General features: G+C 40.7%; 1 protein-coding gene across 6 annotated transcripts in view; it reads left to right on the top strand.

Moving 5' to 3' along the window:
- The window catches only part of IGF1 (insulin like growth factor 1), a 74,045-nt gene that overhangs the window by 42,033 nt on the left and 9,903 nt on the right, over positions 1 to 22,109 (top strand). For 3 of the 6 annotated variants that reach the window (XM_028532789.2, XM_028532790.2, XM_036019497.1), the window contains exon 3: positions 11,640 to 11,821. In XM_028532789.2, the coding sequence (XP_028388590.1) occupies positions 11,640 to 11,821 (182 nt within the window). Of the gene's footprint in view, positions 1 to 11,639; positions 11,822 to 13,333; positions 13,766 to 22,109 lie in introns of those variants that run through there. The other 3 variants (XM_036019498.1, XM_036019496.1, XM_028532788.2) reach the window with 2 other exon arrangements.

Genomic DNA, 22,109 nt, shown 5'->3' with positions numbered 1-22,109 from the left:
GAGGTCTATGGATTTGATCTTCTTTCTCACAAGTGTGAGAGGAATTAGGCACAGAACGTCCTTGGCTTACTATGGTTCAACTTAATGATTTTTCAAACTTATGATAGTGTAAAAACAATATGCATTCAGTAGAAACCATACTTTGAATTATGAATGTTGGTCTTTTCCTGGGTTAGCAATATGCAGTACATAGTGCTGGACAGTGGCAGGGAGCCTCCAACTCCCAGTCAGCTACATGACTACAAGGGTATAAACAATTCATACTCCTCTCTGTAGTATTAAATGCATTTTCACCTTAAGATCCTTTCACCTTATGCTGATGGGTTTATCAGAACATAACCCCATCATAAGTCAAGGAGCATCTGTACTTACTGGAAATCTGGGAAGATAAAATGGAGGCTACCTTGCTAAAAAACTATCTGTCAGAAGAGAGCACTTCACCCCTCAACTTGAGCCCTTGTTTCCAGCTAGTTAGGACAGAGCTAATTATGCCTAAATATTAGCATAAGCAGTACCTCCATACAGCCTTCCCAACACAGATCTGAGCCAAAGAGAACAGACAGAAGGCAGGTGTTGAGGGAAATAAAGTGTCCCACAAGCAGTTACCCTGGTCCAGCGTCCTGACTCAAAGGAGCCTCCCCAGCTCTATGACACATTAGGCCTCACATTGCTTACTCCTAATGAAACCAACTAATTCTGCAACCATGGATAGGTTTTGTGACAAATTGGATACGACCGCTGGGGCAATTCTCCCCAGTTCTCAGAAAGGAAATTCACAGAAGTGAGTGGTCAGCTAGGAGGCCAAGTGACCATTGCCTCAGAGTGGGGTCCCAGAGTGATGTGGCCAGTCACTCACAGTGTTGGAGTAGTGAGAAAAGAATTGAAAATAAAAAAGAGTTTGTTTTTTTCTGCCAATATCACAAACCAAAAAGATTTTTCTTTGCAGAATTTAGTAAGATAAATCAAATGAACAGATAATTTTCTTGATTGATAATAATTTTTGCTAAAAAGCCCTTGATGAGGTTTGGAGATACAGGGATGATATTGGTCCCAGTGGAAATAAAGATAGGAGCAGGAGTTAGCTTGGAGACAGGCTGTAACTGAAACAAACCACTCTTTCTTCAGTTCAGAAAAAGAAGTTTTAGGGAAGAGATAGAGGATGGTGAAAAACTGGCAGGTTCAGTGATTGCCAGATTATTATGAATCCTCTTAAGTTGACTTTAAGTTTGTTAGTATGCCCAAAGCTGTATGAAATTCAAAGATAAAACAATTTGAGGAAAGTGCTTAACGTCTCTTGGTCATGTTGAAGCAATCAAATGTTAAGGGGAAAGTTATAGCAGCAAAATTCTGTAGAAGTAAAAGAAAGGAAGGATGGTCTGATAAGTCCAGGTTTTAGCTAAAGTTTCCTGAAATAATATAATCACTCTCTAAATGAGCCATTCAGCTTTAGTCTGCCTACCTACTTGGTATTTTGGTGAAAAATACTAAACCTTACTTGAGAACTCCTTGTACAAACTTTAAATTTTAGAAAACCTTAACAATAGCTTATTTTACCAAAAAAGGGGTAGCATTTGAAAAGCCATGTTTAAATGGTCATATTCTAATTTTATCCTCTGGGCAGAAGTTGGAGTACCAATGGCAGAGATGATGACCTTCCTAGAAGCTCATTCACATTATAGGAGATGAGGTAACATGTAGTCATAGCTGGCCCTTATTTTTAAGGGAAACTATGCATCTGTCCCCCTGGCAAGAACTGAATATTGTACAGAGGATTCATATACCATTGACAAACACCAAGGAAACTAGTAAAATAAAATGCTGGCCACAGTGAGCACTAAGAAGGTCGACAATATTAATAACCCTCCTAGGGCTTGGCACTTACTCGTCTTTGAAGATGCAGCTTTGCAGAGTGTGATGGTGATAAGCCATGCCCCAGGATTCCTAGTCTCCTCACACTAATTCTTACTTCCAAGCACCCACTCAAGTGAGGACGATTCCTTTTCCTTATTCTTCAGAGTCTTTAGGACCCTGGTTTTCGAAATGTATTTGACTCTTTCCACTGTTTCAAGAGCTCCAGCAAATGACCCTCATTCTTCTTATTCTTTTTCTAATTACGCATGTATCCTGTCTTGAGCTGGCCTGTGCAATCCCCACAGACGGTCTTATTTCCCCTCCTTACCTCAACCCACCTCCACATTGGACATTCTCCCCATTTTGCTCCAGCAAACTCAACACTGATCCCTGATTTCCTTAAATTCAGCCCACATATCTTGCTTTTACCTACAACTAAACCGACAAAGAGGAAATTCCTCGTTCTATCATAACTTCTCTTCACTATGTATCTCCCTCCTTTTAGGGAGAAACACTGATAGGCCATACATACCTTATTGATTTAAAAAGTGGGTAGCGTAACCATCTAGATAATCCTTAGTCGTATTGTCAGTAAAACTGCTTGATATTATTATCTAGCACTTTGGTTGTCTACGTGAGAAAACTGAAACTCAGAGAGTTTGGATGACTTGTGAATTCACACAAAGGACCTGAGGTTGGCACCTAATGTTGTTTTCAATATACCATATTGCCTTCTTCCCATCCCCTGTCTGCATATTGCTCTGGGCTGTGTGCTCTAGAAACACTCCCCAGGACCTTTCCACGCAGGACCAACACTGTTGACATGCCGGCATGAAAGGCACATCCCACACAACCAACCCACTGGCACTGAAGTGTACACCCTGCAGTTGTTTATATCATGTAACGCCTCAACCATGCTCTTCGTCCTCACTCCTCCTTCTCTCCCTGTGTTCAAGTTGTCGCTGACTCTGGCTGTTTCTGCTCTGCAATAATGCCAAGGACTGTCCCTGCTGCTGTGGAGGCTGCCTTCCCCCAGCTTTCCCCATGATGCGGGCCCGGACGCCTCCCCTTACTGGGCCTCTGCCTCCTGACACTCTCCCTTCAGACACACCAGACTCCCCTGGCAGACGTTCCCCCTTCACCTGCCATCCTGACCGTGTCACACCCACCCCTGGGAAAACCTCCAGATGTGCTCTGAGCAAAACACAGAGGCCCAAGTGAGGAGACTGACAGGGAGCAGGGCCCCTGAGAACACCGGGCAGGTGCCAAGTTGCAAAGAAAAGAGAAATGATAGACTTTAGAGTGAAACTAAAAATAAAGAGAATGTGCTTTAATACTCCTTTGGCTGATTCATCTTTCTGTGGCACCAGAGAGTGGGGCGTTACCCTCTATTCACGAGTGCCTTCTGTTTTGCCTATAAGGCCTCTCTTCCCACATCTGAAAGAGTAGACTAACAATAACAGTGTAAGAATAGGAGATAATGCTGGTGGCATGGTGACAATCTCCAGCTTGGAGCCAGAGTCACCTTACAATTTCCGTCACAGTCTTTCTCAACAAACATGAGATAACTAAGGTCCACATACGTGATTCCTCAACATCCCTTCTTATTCTTTCTCTTGTGCTCTGTTTTCATCCCATTCCGGCACGAGTCCAAGATGGAGTAGTGATTATGTGGGCCTGGTGACACTGTATACTCAGGGGCTGCTCATTTCCAAAGCACGGTTGGCAGGAGTCAGGGCCGTAGTTCTGTCATTCTAGGGAGGAAACTAAACTCTAATTCCTAGCCTACCGTGAACTCCACATAGCATGAGCTTTTGCCCAAAAGTTCATCAGTGAGTAAAAAGAATGTCAATGGCTGCAATAGCAGGAGACTGGGAGATTCAGGTGAAGAAGAGAAAAGAAAGAGGTGCGGCATGAAATGGAGAGAGAGGAGAGGAATGCCCGTGCTGCTTAAGAGTGACTGGGAAACCTCTCTAAATGGATAACAACACTGAAAACTCAATTATTTTAGACAGTTGATTATTTGGGAGAAATCAAAGGTAACAAGAGGTCAAGAGAAGCCTATGTGACTTGGTCTTATTTGACTTGATTGCAGGATCCATTCCCATAAAGCATCTATTTTGGAGTAAAATTATTCAGGACAGTGTACAAGGGTTGGCAAATGTAGGTTTATAGTTGTGAGTATGCGAAGCACAAAAATCATTCTTGTATTATTATTTATTATTGTATTATTTATTTATATTACGACTGTAAACCTATTTTTGCCCACTTTGTATACAACATAAAGCTTGGCTATCCTTTTAAAAGAATAGATATTCATTCATCTTAATGGAGAACATCCTCTTTTATCCAGAAAGCCATCTTTTTCAATGAAACTCTGAAAGGATGCATTTTTAAGAGAAGAAGAGGATATCTACTCCACTAGCTATGTTAGCCAACTCAACAATAATGATAACAACAACAGCTAACATTTATTTAGAGTTTACTACATACCAGACATTCTGCAAAATAGTGTACATACATTCTCATTTCATCTTCACTGTAGCCCTGGGAGCTACTCTTATTATGTCCATTTTACATAAAAGAATCTAAGTCTTGGAAGATTTGGCACCTTGTCCAAGGCAAACAGGATATAAGAGGGAAAATCCAGATCTGTCTGACTCCAAACCTGTACTTTAAGCCACTCCAAGTATTGCCTCCTTTGTTGGCATGACAGGTGTCACAGGCAGATCATACTCAAATCCTATAGTAGGTTCTAAATAATTGAAGCTATATAACTAGAAAGTGGTAGCTAACTTCTATAGCAGACCCAATTGAAATAATTCAAACATAAAAATGACCTCTTTGGCATTTGATTATCTTTACCTTAGACGTTGATAAACCAAGCCATTCCCTTAGGACAACATTTCTGTCCAGCAAAGCATTTCTCTTGCCAAAGTGTAATTTTGTTGGCTACATCTATCTCCTCCAAGCCCTGGAAACAGACCTAAACTAGTAAATTGTGCTGTCCTGGCAAGACACGCATCCTCCAGGGCATTGTATCAGGCTAAAGCAATACATCATGTTGCTTCCCACTCCGTCGGCCCATTTCTCCAAAGAGTCCTAAAACAGTAATGTTTCTCCTCTGAATCTCTAGTTCTCTTGTCACTAGGTCTTGCGCTTTAGTTCCCTGGCCTTGGAGACAGAGGCAGACTGAATAGCACTATTTTCACACCTTCCCTTGAGTCGGAGCTTCCAAAAGAAAAGAGGGTTTGAAAAAAAGGACGCAACCCCCTAGAGCTCTGTTTTATTCCTTTTAGGTGCAAAGATACACAAACATTGATCTGGTTGGGCAACGGGAAGACTTTGGTCTTTTGGGCTATGAGGATTTAGTAGCTGCGAAAGAGTTGCTGAGTGCTGGGGGTGTTGGCAGGTCAAACAGGGTCATAATTCCTAGAAAAGATGATCTTGTCCAATGGAGAAGTAGTGGGACCAGCAAACACTGGCAATTAAAAATTAACACAGGCCAAAGTGAAATCGATGCCTACATTTGATAGGTTTTCAAGAAAAGCTTGTGACATGCAATTCATAGAAAAGAACATTTTCTGTGCTCACTTTTACAGATGCCAAAGGTCAATTCTACTTGGAAAAATCTTTCTGCAGAAAAGTAGAAATGTACAGAGTCTGCTAGTACCGTGTAAGGCAGGCAATAAGTACATACTTTTGAAAAACTTCTTCAGAAACAATTCTAATTTTAAAATGTTTGGCAATAGCTTTGATACTAATAGTAAGTCACTTAATTCCTGATATATGTTTGAATATGTATGTGAACATACCTGTGCTAATCTAAGTGCATAATGATGTGGCTAGTTTACAGTAGTGAAATCCACACTTTACTAAGCATATGATTACATATATCTCAAATTTGAGTTTTAATTCAAGTGTGATTTCCACAGCATTTTCAAAGGTAAACTATTGACTTATCAAAAGACTTCAAGTAAAATGTGAATCCCACTAATTCAGGGTAGTATTACATTTTGGGTCTGGATAATAGTCTTATCACAATTTTCTTTATATTCTAAATTCATGAAAGGAGTCTAGTTTTCCATAGAAAGCCACAAAAATTGTAAGAAATATTGAGAAGTGATTCTCATTTTTACAGAAATGAAAATAGCCATTGGATGCTAAAATGGAGAAAAGTTTAAAATTACTCATATTTTACTCAACTTTCCTACTACTGTCCCATGCAAAATCATGTCATCTGAGTGACCTTTACTAGATAAGGTGGTCCACAGAGCAATGCTGCACTGAGAAACTAACCCTTCTGAGTGATTCTAAGTCGTCATTTGTGTCTGGGGGTTTGGATAAATACTTGGTGCATGGAACCTAACTTTCTGCCTTCTGTAGATTTTAATTGTAATATTTGATTGTGTAATCAATCCTCACCTCATTAATCAAAGTTAAATGCAAATTAGTTTTTTATAAGTGAATAATCCCATTTCTGTTTTCCATAAGAGACCTAATTGTGAATTTTCTAGAAATAGCCCTTGAAATCCAATTTGAACTGTCTTTCTTCTTTTTTCTTGCTCTCAAAATATGATCGAATTTGGAACCTCTTTTTGGTAGCAATTTCTAGTGACTAGTCTTGTTCCGTGGAACCTAAAGAGTAACAAGTGTATATCATCAGAAGAGCATATTTCCCCATTTTGAAAATGTTTGCATTTTTATTATTTAAATACCGATTCTTTAAATCGACATCTCCACTTTTTAGTGGTAAAATTAAGTGAACTCAAGTAAAGCACTCTCAGGAAACAAAAGGGGAAGTTTCAAGGAGAATAAAAGTTGAGTACAATGTTCCAACTGCATTCCCAGAAAACTGTAAGAAACACAACCCCAGGGAGCACCAGTAGAGGTGGCACCATTTTTACCAGTGATGAATGACCGGAGCTCTCTGTTCTAGAAGTAATGACCCCAGTTAAATCTCAGCATTACCCCTTTTCCTTCAGGGATGGAGGGAAGCAAGTAGCTGCAACCAGGACAAAATGTGAGACTCAGCTAATTGGAGTGGTTTTGATGATGCCACAATTCTGCCCCAAACCCTTATAACTAGCAAGTTTTCCCTGAAGATTATTGAATTACTCCACTGACCATGCATTATTTAAAGGGAAGTGCTATTATTATAAAAGCCATCTGTTTAACCATTGGAATTCTGTCTGTTGGCCAACTTTCAAGATACACGTGCACTGTGACTACACATGATATCCACTCACAGGGGAGTCAAGGCCTAGGTTAGGTGGCGGCCAGCTTGTCTGATAAGCAATCTTCGGTGTGCATGCTCTGGAGAAAAATTACCAACACAATAAAGATATAAATATGTCCATTTTCATTATTAAAACTTTGTCAACAAGAAAAATTCTATTACATTTTATACATGCCTGTTGACTCTAATGACTGAGTGAATGTACAGATACTTCATAATACCAGTACGAAAGAACTCTGGAACTCCCAGTCACCTTTCGTTTTAGCATCAAGTAAGGAAAAATGTTGTGAGCATCTTGGGGAGCTCAAAATGATAAATATAAAAAACTTTTTCACCTTCGAAGTTAGAAAATATTTCAACCTTTCTTGGAGACCAGGTCAATGGCTTCCAACCGTATTGAATATTTGGCCTAGATGGGGTTCTTCTGCACTTCTTTACTTGGTACAGATCCTTTAGAATAGAAGGCACCATAGCAGTCATACATTGTGTTTCGTACAAGAATATGATCCTAGGGTCTTCATAGGTGTTCATACAATTTTTACCTAACTGCTTCCAGCAATGGGAAGTTTATTTTTAAAAGAAGTCTGTCCCATTTTTGAAACTTTTGAGTTCAAATTGTTAGAAAATTTTTTTCTTACACTAAGCCAATATTTGTTTCCTGCTCTCCTACCAAGTTGCTATTCCACCCACTGGAGCAGACTGCAGAGCGCCTACCGAGGAGTTTTTAAAGGAAAGGATGAACAATTTGCTCTGTCGAATTTAAGTTAGTCATAATGACCACAGCTGCAATTTAGAGGTCATTACAAATCCTTATTTTTCTCAGAATTGATATTGGAGCAAATTTTGGTACTGCCTTTCTAGTAAACCACGCTGTATCAGGTTTCTAGTGCTAGTCCATAGCAACAAGTGTCTTTATTTTGGTTCTGAAAAAAAAAAGACATAATGTGAGGCATTTGAAGATAAAGGGCCAAACTTTGACCCTCAAATGTGGCCTCTCAACTGGTGAGGAATGTTTTTGTTGTTGTTAACTATCTTGATGTAGAACCAGAAACCGAGCCTATAGGGTACTTCAAAGGACTAATTAAACTTTAAAAGGCAACATGTAAACACTGTTATATTCATACATCCCCAGCGAGGTACAATTAGTCCATTGTAGACATTATAAATAGATAAAGAAAAACATCTTTTAGGTTTGGGGTAAGAAAACTGATAGTTACATTTATGGCAAAATCGAAGTCTTTATACCACTATTACAACAACATTAAAAAAGAATACATGGACATGAGGTAAACTTTCCTTATAAAACATTACAGAAAAATGCTAATTCTTTTTGTCCCTAAATTCATTGATCTATGGACTAAAAAAGCACTGACTGAGTCTTCTGCACTAGCTGACCTTCCAATGACAAGTGAAAGCCCCACAGAGGCTCCCACTAGGGCCAGCTGCCTGGTCCCCCAAAGCCCTCAATCACAAGGACCCCTCGGGATTTGCCCCAGCAAAGTCAATGGACCCCACTCAGAGAGACCACAGACTGAACCCTCACAGAGTTACTACCCTCTGCTGTCCTCAGTGACTGTGAACTTGTCTTATGAAGAATAAGCATCCCCAGGCTCCTGTGTCAAGCATCAGAAAAACATTTGAGTTCTTAGAGGATGCCAGGAATGATTGGCCCTTCCAGCAGCAAGGCTGCTACACCAGTTTGGTGGTCCACCATGAACCTGGGCCAGATCTCCCCCATCCAGGGAGCCCAAAATATACTTTGGGAACTTTGACTTTCCAAACTCCATTCTAAATAATAATGCCATTATTATGGAAATGTAAGATTTTTAATTTAAAATATAACGCTATCTCCTGTGCCAGGAATTAAGAGTGAATGTAAGTGAGATTGATTAACTGGATTCTTCTGGATCATTGGATTCTTCCATGAAGCCTGAACATCAGCAGAGAAAACCGAGGACCCCCACCTCCCAAGGGAGTTAAGGGACGTGAAAGAAAGCTGAGACCAAGTCCCCCTGCCCTTGCCTGAGCCAGGGCAGTTTGACTGTTGTCTGTTTTATATATTTATAAAACAGTGTGTAAACAATGTTTGGTTTAACAGAAGTTCTACTATGACAAAAAGCTTACAAAGAACTCAGGTACATTTTAAGGTCCGGGTAATTTTGTTTTGCCCTTTCTTTTAATTCTAGAGCCAGGAAAAGTGTGTTCAAATCAAAACAACAAAAAAAATGAAACCAAACCAAAACCTACTTGCCAAGTAAAGAGGTCTAATTGATTTGCAAATATCAAGAGAAATTTGACTCATGGTGTTCCCTACGGGCAATCCAAATCGCATGAAAGGTGGACATTTAGCTCATTCTCAGTCTAATAATTATTGTATAAGAAAACAAAATCAGAAAAAAAAAAACCATCAGACTTGATTGTTCTGGTCTCTGTGGGGTAATAGGGGAGGGAGTCCTATCACACTGGTACTGTCATCAGTTCCAAGTTCTAAGGTATCTGGATGCAATCAACAGTCACACTGTTTCTTCACAAGCCATATAAGAGCCCGGAAAGGGGTGCTCGAAGGAAGCAAACCAATATTTATTTAAGACCTACCGTATGTCTGGTGATATTCTAACTGCGTTTCACACATTATCTCACATAATCCTCAAACAATCCTTACAAGGCAGCTATCATTAACCCCACTTTACAAATGAATAAACTGAGGCCCAGGAAGCTTAAATGACATGTCCAGAGTTGTAAAACAGGCCTGCTGGGCTCTATGCAGCACTTTGATTTTGCAGAGAGAAGATCTGAGCTTAAATCTTGATTCTACCATTTCCTGCATAATGACTTTGAGCAAGTCCCTTCCAACCCTAAGTCTCAGTCTTCACATCAGGACAGTGGGAGTCCTTTCTAGATTTGAAACTTCATTGATGCTTATTCTGATTTTACAGTGGAAGCAATTAAGCAAAAGAGCAAATATTTGAGCCATCCTGCATACGAAAACTATGCAGATTTGATTAAAAGGTTAAGGAAACTGAATACGTGATCTTCTTTTAATTAATATCCCTAGAAGCCTCTCAGCCAAGCCAATATATAAGGAAAAGCTAGGATTGGACAAACACAAGATTCTTGAAGTTACTGAGAACTTCAGGAGAATTAACACAAAGTGCATTGTGAATGAGTTAGTGCTAACGAGTACAATGCAGACTCCAGGAGACATACTGGAATCCAGAAGGACCTATGGACACAGGAATTGTTGGAGAAGTTTCTAAAAAAAGTTGACATATTTGCCAATGATACCTCAGACAAGGGTTTGATCTCCAAAATATATAAAGAACTCACATGACCCCACTCCAGGAAGACAAAAAACACAATTAAAAATGGGCAAAAGACTTGAACAGCCACTTCTCCAAGGAGGATATACAGAGGGTCCAGAGACATATGAAAGGATACTCAGCATCACAAGCCATCAGAAAGGTGCAAATTAAAACCACAGTAAGATACCAGTTCATACAAGTCAGAATGGCCATCATAAACAAATCAAGAAACAAGTGTTGCAGAGGATGTGGAGAAGAGGGAACCCTAGTGCACTGTTGGTGGGAATGCAGACTGGTGCAACCACTGTGGAAAACAGTATGGAATTTCCTCAGAAAACTAAAAATGGAACTGCCTTTTGACCCAGCAATTCCACTGCTGGGACTATATCTGAAGAGCCCTGAAACACCAATCCAAAAGAACCTATGTGCCCCAATGTTCATAGCAGCACAATTTACAATAGCCAAGTGCTGGACGCAACCTAAGTACCCATCAGTAAATGAGTGGATCAAAAAACTATGGTACATTTCCATGATGGAATACTACACAACAGAAAGAAAGAAGGAACTCCTACCCTTCGCAACAGCATGGATGGAACAGGAGAACATTATGCTAAGTGAAATAATCCAGGTGGTGAGGGACAAATACCATATGATCTCACTGTTAAGTGGAACCTAATCAACAAAACACATAAGCAGGCAAAATATAACCAGAGACATTGAAATTAAGAACAATCTAACAATAGCCAGAGGAGAGGGGGGAGGGGACAATGGGGGAAAGGATTTTCAGGAATTACTATAAAGGACACATGGACAAAACCAAGGGAGACGGTGGAAGCGAGGGAGGCAGGTGGGTTTGGCTGGGGTAGCAGGTGGGGGAATGCAGACAGCTGTAATTGAACAACAATAAAATAATTTTAAAAAAAGAAAAAAGTGCCCTGGCTGGCATAGCTCAGTGGATGGAGCGCGGGCTGCGAACCAGTGTCGCAGGTTCAATTCTCAGTCAGGGTACATGCCTGGGTTGCAGGCCATGACCCCCAGCAACCGCACATTGATGTTTCTCTCTCTCTCTCTCTTTCTCCCTCCCTTCCCTCTCTAAAAATAAATAAATAAAATCTTTAAAAAAAAGAAAAGAAAAAAGTGTGGGTGGACCAGGTGTGGGGAGAGTGGAGGCTTCAGAGGGTGGGTGGAACCTTGAAGACAGAATATCCCACTCTAACACCAGACCACTCTGCATTTGATTTACACAGACAAGCCCACGGGATACGGCTCCAACAGTCGCAGGGCGCCTCAGACGGGCATTGTGGATGAGTGCTGCTTCCGGAGCTGTGATCTGAGGAGGCTGGAGATGTACTGCGCACCAATCAAGCCTACCAAGGCGGCCCGTTCCGTCCGTGCCCAGCGCCACACCGACATGCCCAAGGCTCAGAAGGTAAACCAGCTGGGGTGGGTTCTGGCCCTCCTCAAGAGATCTGTATCTTATACGTGTGGGGGCGGGGCTCCAAACAGCAATTATATCCCTTCAGTCTCCTGGCTTACAGGTCAAAATAGCTCCATTCTCACCCACCCTAGATGTCCATTCCTTTGGTCACTCCACATTGCAAATTCTCTCTTCTACTGCTCTGGATGATCTGATAACCAGGAGGTGGCAGAGAACAGTGACTAAACATGGGCTTTAGGGTCAGAGAAAACTGAAGTCCTAGCTTTGCAATCATCAGCTGAGAGCGCTTAGTGGAACAGGGTAACCTATGCAAGCCTTACTTGCATCCACAAAATTGGGATAGTGGTAATAGCTACCTCATCAGGTTGCTGTCAGAATTAATTTAATGTACATACGATGCTATCCATGTGTCTGCACAACACAACTGATGGACGAGTGTGAACGTCTGTCGTAATTGTAATTAAGAATAAAGCCTGGATAATTGCAAGCCCTGGTATTCTGCAAAGGTGAAAAAACAATACTCTAAAATGAGACCTATTTGTAATTCACACTCAGTGGCAAACAATTAAAGAAACAACATTAAAAACAGAAATTTCTGTCTGGCTCAAAGAATATCTGGAAATTTCTAATGACCAAAATTTGCCAGTGTCTTTTGAAGAGCTACACTTTAAACAAATCTTAGAGGTACTGTCTCTGCCATCAAAAGTAGGAAAATCATCAGATTCATGGTCATTACCTGGTAAATTTTTTTGTTGAATGCGTGAATGAATGAGTGAACAAATGAATATAAGAGATTAAAATTTTAGTCATGAGGTAGAAAAAGTGAGAACTAAAGAGAAAATGAAGGAAGAGAAGAGAAGTGAGGAAGGTTGAATAAGGAGAGTGTCTCCTGGGGACTCTGTTGACAAAATGAAAAACCAAACCAAACAAAATCTACCACCTGTGGTTTTAATCTTTGGAGCCAAAAGAAGCGTTGTGCAGAAAGCCCCAGATGAGAGACCAAGACATTTACAATGAATGATGCCTTGGCTGCTTCCTGGTCCTAAACTGTGGAGGCAGACAAGGCTGGTGGAGGACCAGGGGGGTTGAGCAGAGACGCGACTCCAGGGAGCCACCTTGAGGGATGGAAAGGGACTGGACACAACCTGGTGCACAGAGAACACAGCAGCCAATGGTCAGGGAGCAAGTACCATAGAAGTGACTTTTAGGTGAATGACACTGGAAAGTTGTGCTGGGGATGGGGAAGGCAGGTTAATTCTTTTTCTTCCCAGGTGACCCAGTGTTTCTCAATTTCTAGCTGGGGAGAGGGTGGGGGTCGAGGTTGTGTCCTAAAGTTCTGGAATGTTGGGTCCTGTGACTGAGGTCTAGGCACCTGTCCAACACCAGTGCTGTCTCCCGCATCCTGTGGAGCCCGGGCATTGCGGGCTGACGCAAAGGCTCTGTCTTCCGGGACACCAAGGGAACCACCTGTTCTCAATGCAATTATTTTTGTGATGTTTACAGTATCAGCCCCCACCTACCAACAAGAAAATGAAGTCTCAGAGGAGAAGGAAAGGTGGGCCAAAGAAACACCCAGGAGGGGAACAGATGGAGGGGACGGAAGCAAGTCAGCAGATGAAAGGAAAGAAGAAAGAGCAGAGGAGGGAGACTGGAGCTAGAATCTGAACACAGAAGCAAAGAGAAAAATGGAGGAGAAGAGCAGAGAGAGGCAAGGACGATGAGAGAGAAGCAGACAGCGATAATGAGAAGTGGGAAGTGCTCTAGAGGAAACGAAGAACGGTAGCCTAGTGGGGCTAGATAACACCCGAGACCCAAGGAAGAGAAGGAGCCTGTTGTAGGATGTGGCTATTAAACACGGAGAAAGTGGCAAAGAAGCAAGTCATGCCCAAGAAAGTCCAAAGAAAGACAGTGGCAAGAATGAAAAAAGAACAAAAATTATAAAAGAGGCAAATAAGCCACAGTTTCCTCCCCCCCAAAAAAAATTCAATAAAAGAATTAAGACTAAAAAAATCAAGGCTTTTAAATGCATTTTCAATTTCTGTGTAAACGTACTGTAGAAGAATTGCTCATGTCAATATATGTCCATAGTTAAACATTGGGATTAGCCCCAAATTCTCCCCAAGACTGACATGTGCCACAGAAGTTCCCAGATAGCCTTTCTTGTGCTGTCTTTGAAGGCTGCATTTCTTAGTCAAGTCCAGGTTTGGGCCAAAGGGCACCCAGTATTTGCCTACAGGCCTGTGAGGCCTATGAGGTGACCTATGAGGGGAGGTCAGTGAACCTTTTTCTTTTACCCCTGAGAATCAGATATAAAAGATGTATTAGTTTGTTAGGGCTGCTTTAACCACAGAGTAGGTGGCTTAAACAACAGAACTTTACTTTCACATGCTTCTGGAGACTGGAAGTCCAGTATCAAACTGTTGGCAGGGTTGGTTCCTTCAGAGAAATACTAGGGAAAGGTCTGTTCCAGGGCTTTCTCCATGGCTTGTAATTGGCCTTCTCCTTCCCGTGTCTTCACATCATCTTCCCTCTAGGCATATCTTTGTGCCCAAATGTCCTAGTCTCATAAGGACACTGGTCATATTAGATTAGGACCCATCATAATGATCTCATTTTAATTTAATTACCTGTATGGCAACCCTCATCCCCAAATACAGTCACATTTTGAGGCATTGGAGTGTGTGGCTCCAATATGTGAATTTGGACGTGGGTAGCACAATCCGGCCCTAATAGAAGACTTCTGATGTATAAGTTAACTGCCTTCTGATTCTATGTCTTAGAAAATACACACTCTCTCTCCCTCCCCTCCCTCCCTCTCTCTCATGCACACACACACACCCCTACATTTTTAGATCTGAAATCCTGGGAGTTTCTACTCCATGCAAATACTAAAACCATGTTATGTTAGAGCTGCAAAAAGCCTCAGAAATCATTTGGTTCAAACTGCTTCATTGCAAAAGTAAGGCTACTGAGATCCAGAAATGGGTAAAAGTGTGCTTCAGTTCTAAGCTGCCCTTCTTCTTTCCAGTAAAAAAAAAACAGCACATAATCAACATGGACTACTATGAATTCCAAAAGAAAAAAATGGGGCAGAAGTAGCCACATGAAGTCTCCCACTCATTTCATATTTTTCCACCAGAAGGAAGGGAGTAAATGAGAGCAGGGGTGCTGGATTCCCCTAAGGGTTAAAAAAAAAGCTAAGTCAAATCACAGAATGTAGGTCTTAACACCTCCCTTGATTTAAATGGTAGGTTGAGGGTCTTCATGGATAATGAAGCAAAGAAAGCCTCAAGATCACCCAAATTACTCATTTTAAGAGCTGAGAGAGGGTAAGTGCTCAGCCAAGCAAATGATAACCCTTGCGGAAAGAAAATGACTAAACCAGGAAGCAAAGCATTTCATCTAAGTAGCCTACATCGAAAATATCATGGTGTAAAGGAACCTCCTTTCTGCCTGGTCCTTCAAGCCCCTGCCATGCTTTCTACTTTAGCGTCATCCTCTCTCAATGCTTCACTGAAAACCCAAGATATATAATACATGGATATGCTCAAGCCTCAGTCTAGAAGGAAAGATCCAATCAGAAGCATGTTGAAGCCTCAGATGGGAGCCAAGCCACAGCTATTGTGGTTGCAAAGTGGATCCTGGCTTATCAGAGCAGAAGAAAGCCATCTGTCCAGCCACCTTATTCAAGAGATGCTGAGTTCTCTACTAACACATCATGCTCTAGGACCAGCCTCAGGCACAGGCCAATACCTACTGTGACTACCACCTGAGAGTAGCCAGCAAACACAGATGGCTGTTCAAGCGACCACAACTGAGCAGAAGAATGAACGGTTCATGTCCTACAAAAAGGTTCCTTAGAGAATTATCTCTTCCTTCTTTCATGCATGGTTGAATACATGTCAATTATAAATCATGGTTTGGATAAACTATAATTACTGTAGTACATCACATTACCAGTGATGAACTTCATTCAAGAAAAAAATAAGACAAAGACATCAAAAGGGAAAAAAGCAGTAAAATTTTCTATCGTTAAGGAATGTTTAACTCCCAGATTATGGATTAAAACACTTTCTTTTTGGGATGTGTTTTTACCAACTCTAAAGCAATTATCTTGAATGGCTACATGTGATTTCCGAATAACATGAACTAAGTAGACAGGAAGAACCTATTATTGTCTTTCTATCCCCCCTCTCTAGTATCAATACTAGCGATACATGGCATATAATGCTGGATGGATGGATGGATGGATGGATGGATGGATAGGTGGGTGGACAAACGGGTGATATAGGCAGGTGAATAGTGGTAGTAAGACATATAAAAATACACAACACTGCTGAGATGGCATGATTCTGCTCGTCGTCATTGCACAAGATAGTGAGTCAGGTACAGAGTACAAGAGACAGCAAAGGAGTTGTGCTTATGCAGGTGTTGCATGTTCAGAATTTCCATCTCTAGCCTAAATTGAAATTATTCAAGACCTACTGCTAAAGGTAGCAGCTGCCTGTGTACTTTATAGTGAATATTATGTACCTATTAGTCCACTCAATACTTCTTTGAAGTAGGCAGAGTAGTAGTCATTACCTAAACTTCTACTATTTCAACTGTTTCTCTTAGGGAAAATTGAAGATTGTGTGTGAAACTTATGGGAATGTGTAAAGAATCAGGATCCTGAAATAAAATTGTTGAAAAGTATTTTTTATTGAGCACCTACAACGTGCAAACTTCCGTACTAGGCATGAAGGAGAATCATAAGGATCGGAGAGGCAGTAAAGCACTAGGGGATTAAGAGTACAGACTCTGGAACCACACTGCCTAGGTTCAAATCCTGACTTGCTTCCTAGTGGTATGAACTTGGGCAAATGATGTGACTTACCTGTGCCTCAATTTCCTCATCTGTCAATGAGAATCTACCTAAGTGAATCTATCTAACTGACTCTACCTCATACAGTTGTGAGGATTTGAGATTCTTTGTGCATGTGTACACATATATATTATGTGTACATACATATACATTATGGTGAATAAATTGATGCCTGGTACATAGTAAGCACTATTAAAGTTTTTGTTAATATTATTTTACTTAGTTATAAAAATTAGAGGCATTGAAAACAGGCATAGGTCTCCTCAGGTAGAAATAGGTCTCATATCACCCAAAACTTTAAGCCCAAGCTGCCAATACTCTTCAGCATCGTGATAGTAGGTTTCAGGCATATGACAAGAAAAGAGAGCTCTGTGACCTAAGACCCCTTCCAACTAAAGAACCCAGTTCTACAAATAATTACCACTTAAAAGGAAGCTCACTTGTCCCACGTGAGGCTCCTTTAACTTTTATTTTAGGTCATAGAATGAACTTTCAGAAAACCACCATTTTTCTCAACCAGTTAAAATCAAATGTAATATGTGTTTTCATTTCGTGGTGCCTGAGGAAAATTTAATTGTAGCATGAACTCCAGCTCTTACTAGTTTTAAATCAAATTGCCAAAATAAATAGAAATGTGGGATATTTCCGGGCTCACACCGCTTCCGGGACATTTCAGTTTCTAGGGCTGCCGATCCAGTGCCTTTCACAAGCATTTGATCTTCTTTCAAACATCTCTTGAAAACAAACAAAACCTCATAGAGCTTCTAGTGTGAGTGCTGTTAGGATGGAAGGGTGGAGAAAGAGGCAATGAAATAAGGTCCGGAGAGCCTTTCCTCTTCTCTCCCTCCATTCCCTGACCACCTCCCTCCCACCAACCACCAACAGAAAACAGCATTTTCCTCAGTAATGCATTTTGCCACTTCTCAAGTCCATTAGCATCCATGGGGGTAGATGAGGTTTCTTCTCTTTACTCGTCTATGTAAAGGGAATAGGGCATTTTGCAAAACTTACTAGAAAACAGGAAGGTGACTTTTTACATTTTTATTGAATTTATTGTGGTGACAAAATTGCTTAAGAAAATGATATAGGTTTCAGGTGTAGAATTCCATAATCATATAATCTGTACACTGTATTATGTGTTCATCACCCCAAGTCAAGTCTCCTTTCATCACCACTTATCCCCTCTTTAGCCTCTTCTACTTCCCCCACCCCCTTTCCCACTGGTAATCACCATACTGTTGACTGTGTCTATGGGAGCTGACTTTCAACCCAAGGGTAAAGTTGATAGTCTGAAGTACAAGTGAAAGGCTTTGGTAGAAATCATTTTTAGATGAAGCAACATGCTCTTGATGAGGTTTGGAATATCCACTATAGAATTCCTTAGATTGTATGCTCCCCAGCCACTGACTCCTTTGAACCTCAGTGACGATCCTTATTGACCTGAGCAAGATAAGTCCATTTTTAAAGAAAGAACAGGTGAGATTAGCAAAGGTTCTTCAGTGGCCACCGACCTGCCAGACCTGCAAGATCAGAATCAGCTTCTCTGTTCTCAAGGGCCCGACTGAAATCTGAGCACCTTTCCTCAATGCCCACATATTTAAGGTTCTTTTTTAGCGGGATTCTTTGAATACTTTTAGTGTTACCTCACATTTATCCAGCAACAAAAAGAGATGATTGAGAAATAAAGACTTAGGGTTTTTCTCTTTTTTTTAAGAATTTTTTTAAGATTGTATTTATTTATTTTTAGAGAGGGAAGGGAGAGAGAAAGAGAGAGAGAAACATCAATGTGCAGTTGCTGGGGGCCGTGGCCTGCAACCCAGGCATGTGCCCTGACTAGGAATTGAACCTGTGATGCTTTGGTTCTCAGCCCGCCCTCAGTCCACTGAGCTATGCCAGCCAGGGCAAGACTTAGGTTTAAACTCAGTAAGAGAGAAATAGAAATTGAGAACAGCAGGGAAATAATGAAGTGTGGGCCAGTGGGTCTGTGGGCCTGTGTCTGCTGCTTCTAGAGAGCTGCTAAGAGCATTCTCACCATGCTAGGAACTCAACTGTAGCTCTGATGGGCTATTGCTAGATAAGTAACAAGAGGTAGAAAACATTTTGGAAAATTCCATCTTTATTTATTAATTAATGTGGTTATAGTTTTAAGACCCATTGGTCAGGAAATTAACTCTCGAGAAAGTTAGAGGTTTGATTAAAAAAAGTAAGAATGCTAAAGGTGGATTCAACTAATTTTAACTTGAAATGCCCTTGGTGATAATATGCAATCTGTAATTAACTACAGTAAATAGTTGGGGGCTGAGGGGGAGGGATTGGTATTTTCTCTTCTTTACTTTGCTCTGTGTGTGTTTATGTAGTTTTGTTTTTGTATCCACTGAGGGTCTGGGATGAATCACATTCCAAAATTATAGGTAAAAACAGCTTTCCGGCTTTTCTTTCAGTGAAGGTAAATTGCTCTGCAAAATCTAATCAGAAAATGGGTAATTCCTTTGTCTTCTCAAAGATTCCAGTCCTAAGTTACATATTGGTCATAAAATAAAGGAAACATTATTGAAGAAGCAGAAAGAAGTTTTTTCTTTTTTAATTATACCTTCTAAGGATCCAGTGACTTCATCTACTTCCAATTCAATCTGTAGTGGTCTTATAGATCAGAATCCAGTAACTTCCACATAGAACCAATCTGCAACTTAGAAACTTTCAGGGCTCATCCTTGACCCAGCACAACTGAAAGTCGGTGCATCCAGCCAGTCTTCCTCTCTGCATTCCCTGCCTCCCCTCCTACTAGAGAATGAGATTATTGGCAAAAACTATCAAATGCTTTTTCCACCACTTTCACTCTCTATAACCGTTAACCTCTAACTTCCTCTATTCACTCTAGCATACACTTTTGTTCCCAGAATCAGACAAAGGAACATACATTTATTTAAGTAGGCACAGGTCATTGTCACTCTGGAGAAAAGGGGGCAATTATTTATACTGTCCTCCTTGGCTCCTCTCCCTGGCAGTGTCAGAATTTCCATAGGAAGGTGGGATGTTATGAGCAAAATCTATGAACATGATGGCAACTTTTCTCTCCAGTAAAATAGCCCCCAAAATGCCACTGAGAAACTAAGAGATTTTTACAACAAATCCAAACTGGCCACGTGGCCCAGGCTTCCAGGCTGGGATTCATATGCCAAAGGTTTTTACAATGTCTGTGTAAAATATATAAATGTTCACATAAGGCTTTATGTCTGACCAACTCCAAGAGGTCAAGTAATCAAAGACCAACCAGCCCTGCCATCTATGAAAACACCATGTGCTATTTTCAGAGCTGTGGATAACAGCTACAGTAGGACAAAAATTCCAAATGATTAGGAACAAGCCCACGGAAAGTTGAGGGTTGGTTAAGATCCCTAATCAGCTGATAACTGTAGGCTTAGGAACATGCAATATTTGTGTCATGGTGTGAGTGTGGCATGCTTGAATGGTCCATGAAGAATTGCCAGACTGAAAACTATGAAAAGTATAAATGGATCAATAAATACATAGCATCATCATGGCTATTTTGCCAGTATTGTTTGACTGAGGCCACTATTGGATGCTCTGATTTGTCTCTCAGGTGAACAATGATGTTCATTTCTTCTTCAAAAGCACACTAGGATGAAGGTAGTGCTTTTGAAGTGCTTTTGGCACCATGCAACAATTCTGGTTTCTAAAAACTGTATACACGCATAAATTGTTCTTGCACCATGTTCTGTCTTGGGAAAGCAATGGCTGGCACCAAGTATGTTTACTTCTTTATGCTGAAGGCTCCCATCAACCTCAAACACATGCAAATCACTTCAACTTATCATAGTGCTATTTTATTCATTCTCAAACTTCAGGAGAGCCTTCCAGACTTCCAAAAGTTCTCTCAATTCAATGAGGAGGAAAGGTTAGAACACAATATTTGTGGGTTTTTTCATTGAACTTATTGGGGTGACATTGGTTAATAAAATTACACAGATTTCAGGTGTTCATCACCTGTATGTTGTATTGTGTTCACCACCCCAAGTCAAGTCTCCTTTCATCACCATTTATTGCCCCTTTACCCTCTTCTGCCTTTCCTCACCCTCTTCTCCTCCGGTGATCACCATGCTGTTGTCTGTATCTATAGGGTTTTTGTTTGTTTGTTTGTTTGCTTTGTTTTTATTTTTTGCTTAATGCCTTCCCCTTTTTCACCCAGCCTTGCAACACCCGTCAGTCTGTAGAACACAGTACTTGAGTGTTCTGCCCAGATTCATCACACACACCAGTAATGAGTAAAAGAGGGCCACGCCCTTTCCTACCAATCCTGTGACCTCATCACTGTTGCATTAAAATGACACCAAAAGGTAAAAAAAAAACTCTGGGCTTCACATCTCCCCAGCACATTGTAGTATAAGTGACTGCATACACTAGTTTAAGTATTCTAGCATAGGTTATATGTCAGATGAAATAATGACAGTTTGGAGGCTTAACAGAAAAAAAATAATCAAATTCAGTTTTTAGGCAAAAATGTGCTGAATCTTTAGCACATATCAGTGAAATTGCTAGAATCTGGTGTTTCACTTTTTTAAATACCACAACATTTGAACCTTTCAGCGATTCCAAAATCAACTCCCTCTGGGAAAGACAGTGTGCTTAAACATTTTTTTAATTTAAAAATGTGACACAAACACAAACAGCTAACTAAACAAGCTGCCCATAAAATCAACAGTCTAAGCTGCCCCAAACACTGAGGTATTTTACAACATCCTTCAAGACTAGTAAAGACAACAGATATACCCTCTTGCCAGTAAGGGAAACTGTCCCTCTTTTCTCTTGTTTTCTCTTCTCTTCTCTTCTCTTCTCTTCTCTTCTCTTCTCTTCTCTTCTCTTCTCTTCTCTTCTCTTCTCTTCTCTTCTCTTCTCTTCTCTTCTCTTCTCTTTCCTCTTCTTTTCTTTTCTTTTTCTCCAGGCTTTTAAACCATTTTGTTAGTGATTTCTTATATCACAGGCAGATATATTTGAAATGGAGTTAGGAGATATCCTTCAAAGAGTAAAAAAGTTGCTAGGTTGGGATAATGGTGGAATACTGATGGGACAAGTACAAGTTCCCTAATTCCTAGGGATTCCTCAAGATGCGCCAGTCCCTAGGGAAAATAGAGCTATACATCTAATATCCCAGCACTCTAACAGGTTCTGGGCACCCAGGAAGGTGGCTACTCTTTCTCCACCAGAGAAAGGGCAGCACCCTAACAAGGGATGTGCTGTGACAATAGTAAGTGCCAAAAAAAAAAAAAGGCAATAGCAATAACGATAGCTGGTATTTATTAGGCATTTGTCCAGTGCTAAGGGCTATAGTAAACCACCCTATTTAATCTTCACCATTCAGTCTGTAGGGTAAATACTATAATTATCTCCATTCTAAAG

The sequence above is a fragment of the Phyllostomus discolor genome, chromosome 2 (assembly GCF_004126475.2).
Source record: "Phyllostomus discolor isolate MPI-MPIP mPhyDis1 chromosome 2, mPhyDis1.pri.v3, whole genome shotgun sequence".
Taxonomy (NCBI): domain Eukaryota; kingdom Metazoa; phylum Chordata; class Mammalia; order Chiroptera; family Phyllostomidae; genus Phyllostomus; species Phyllostomus discolor.
This window is presented reverse-complemented; position numbering and strand designations above follow the sequence as displayed.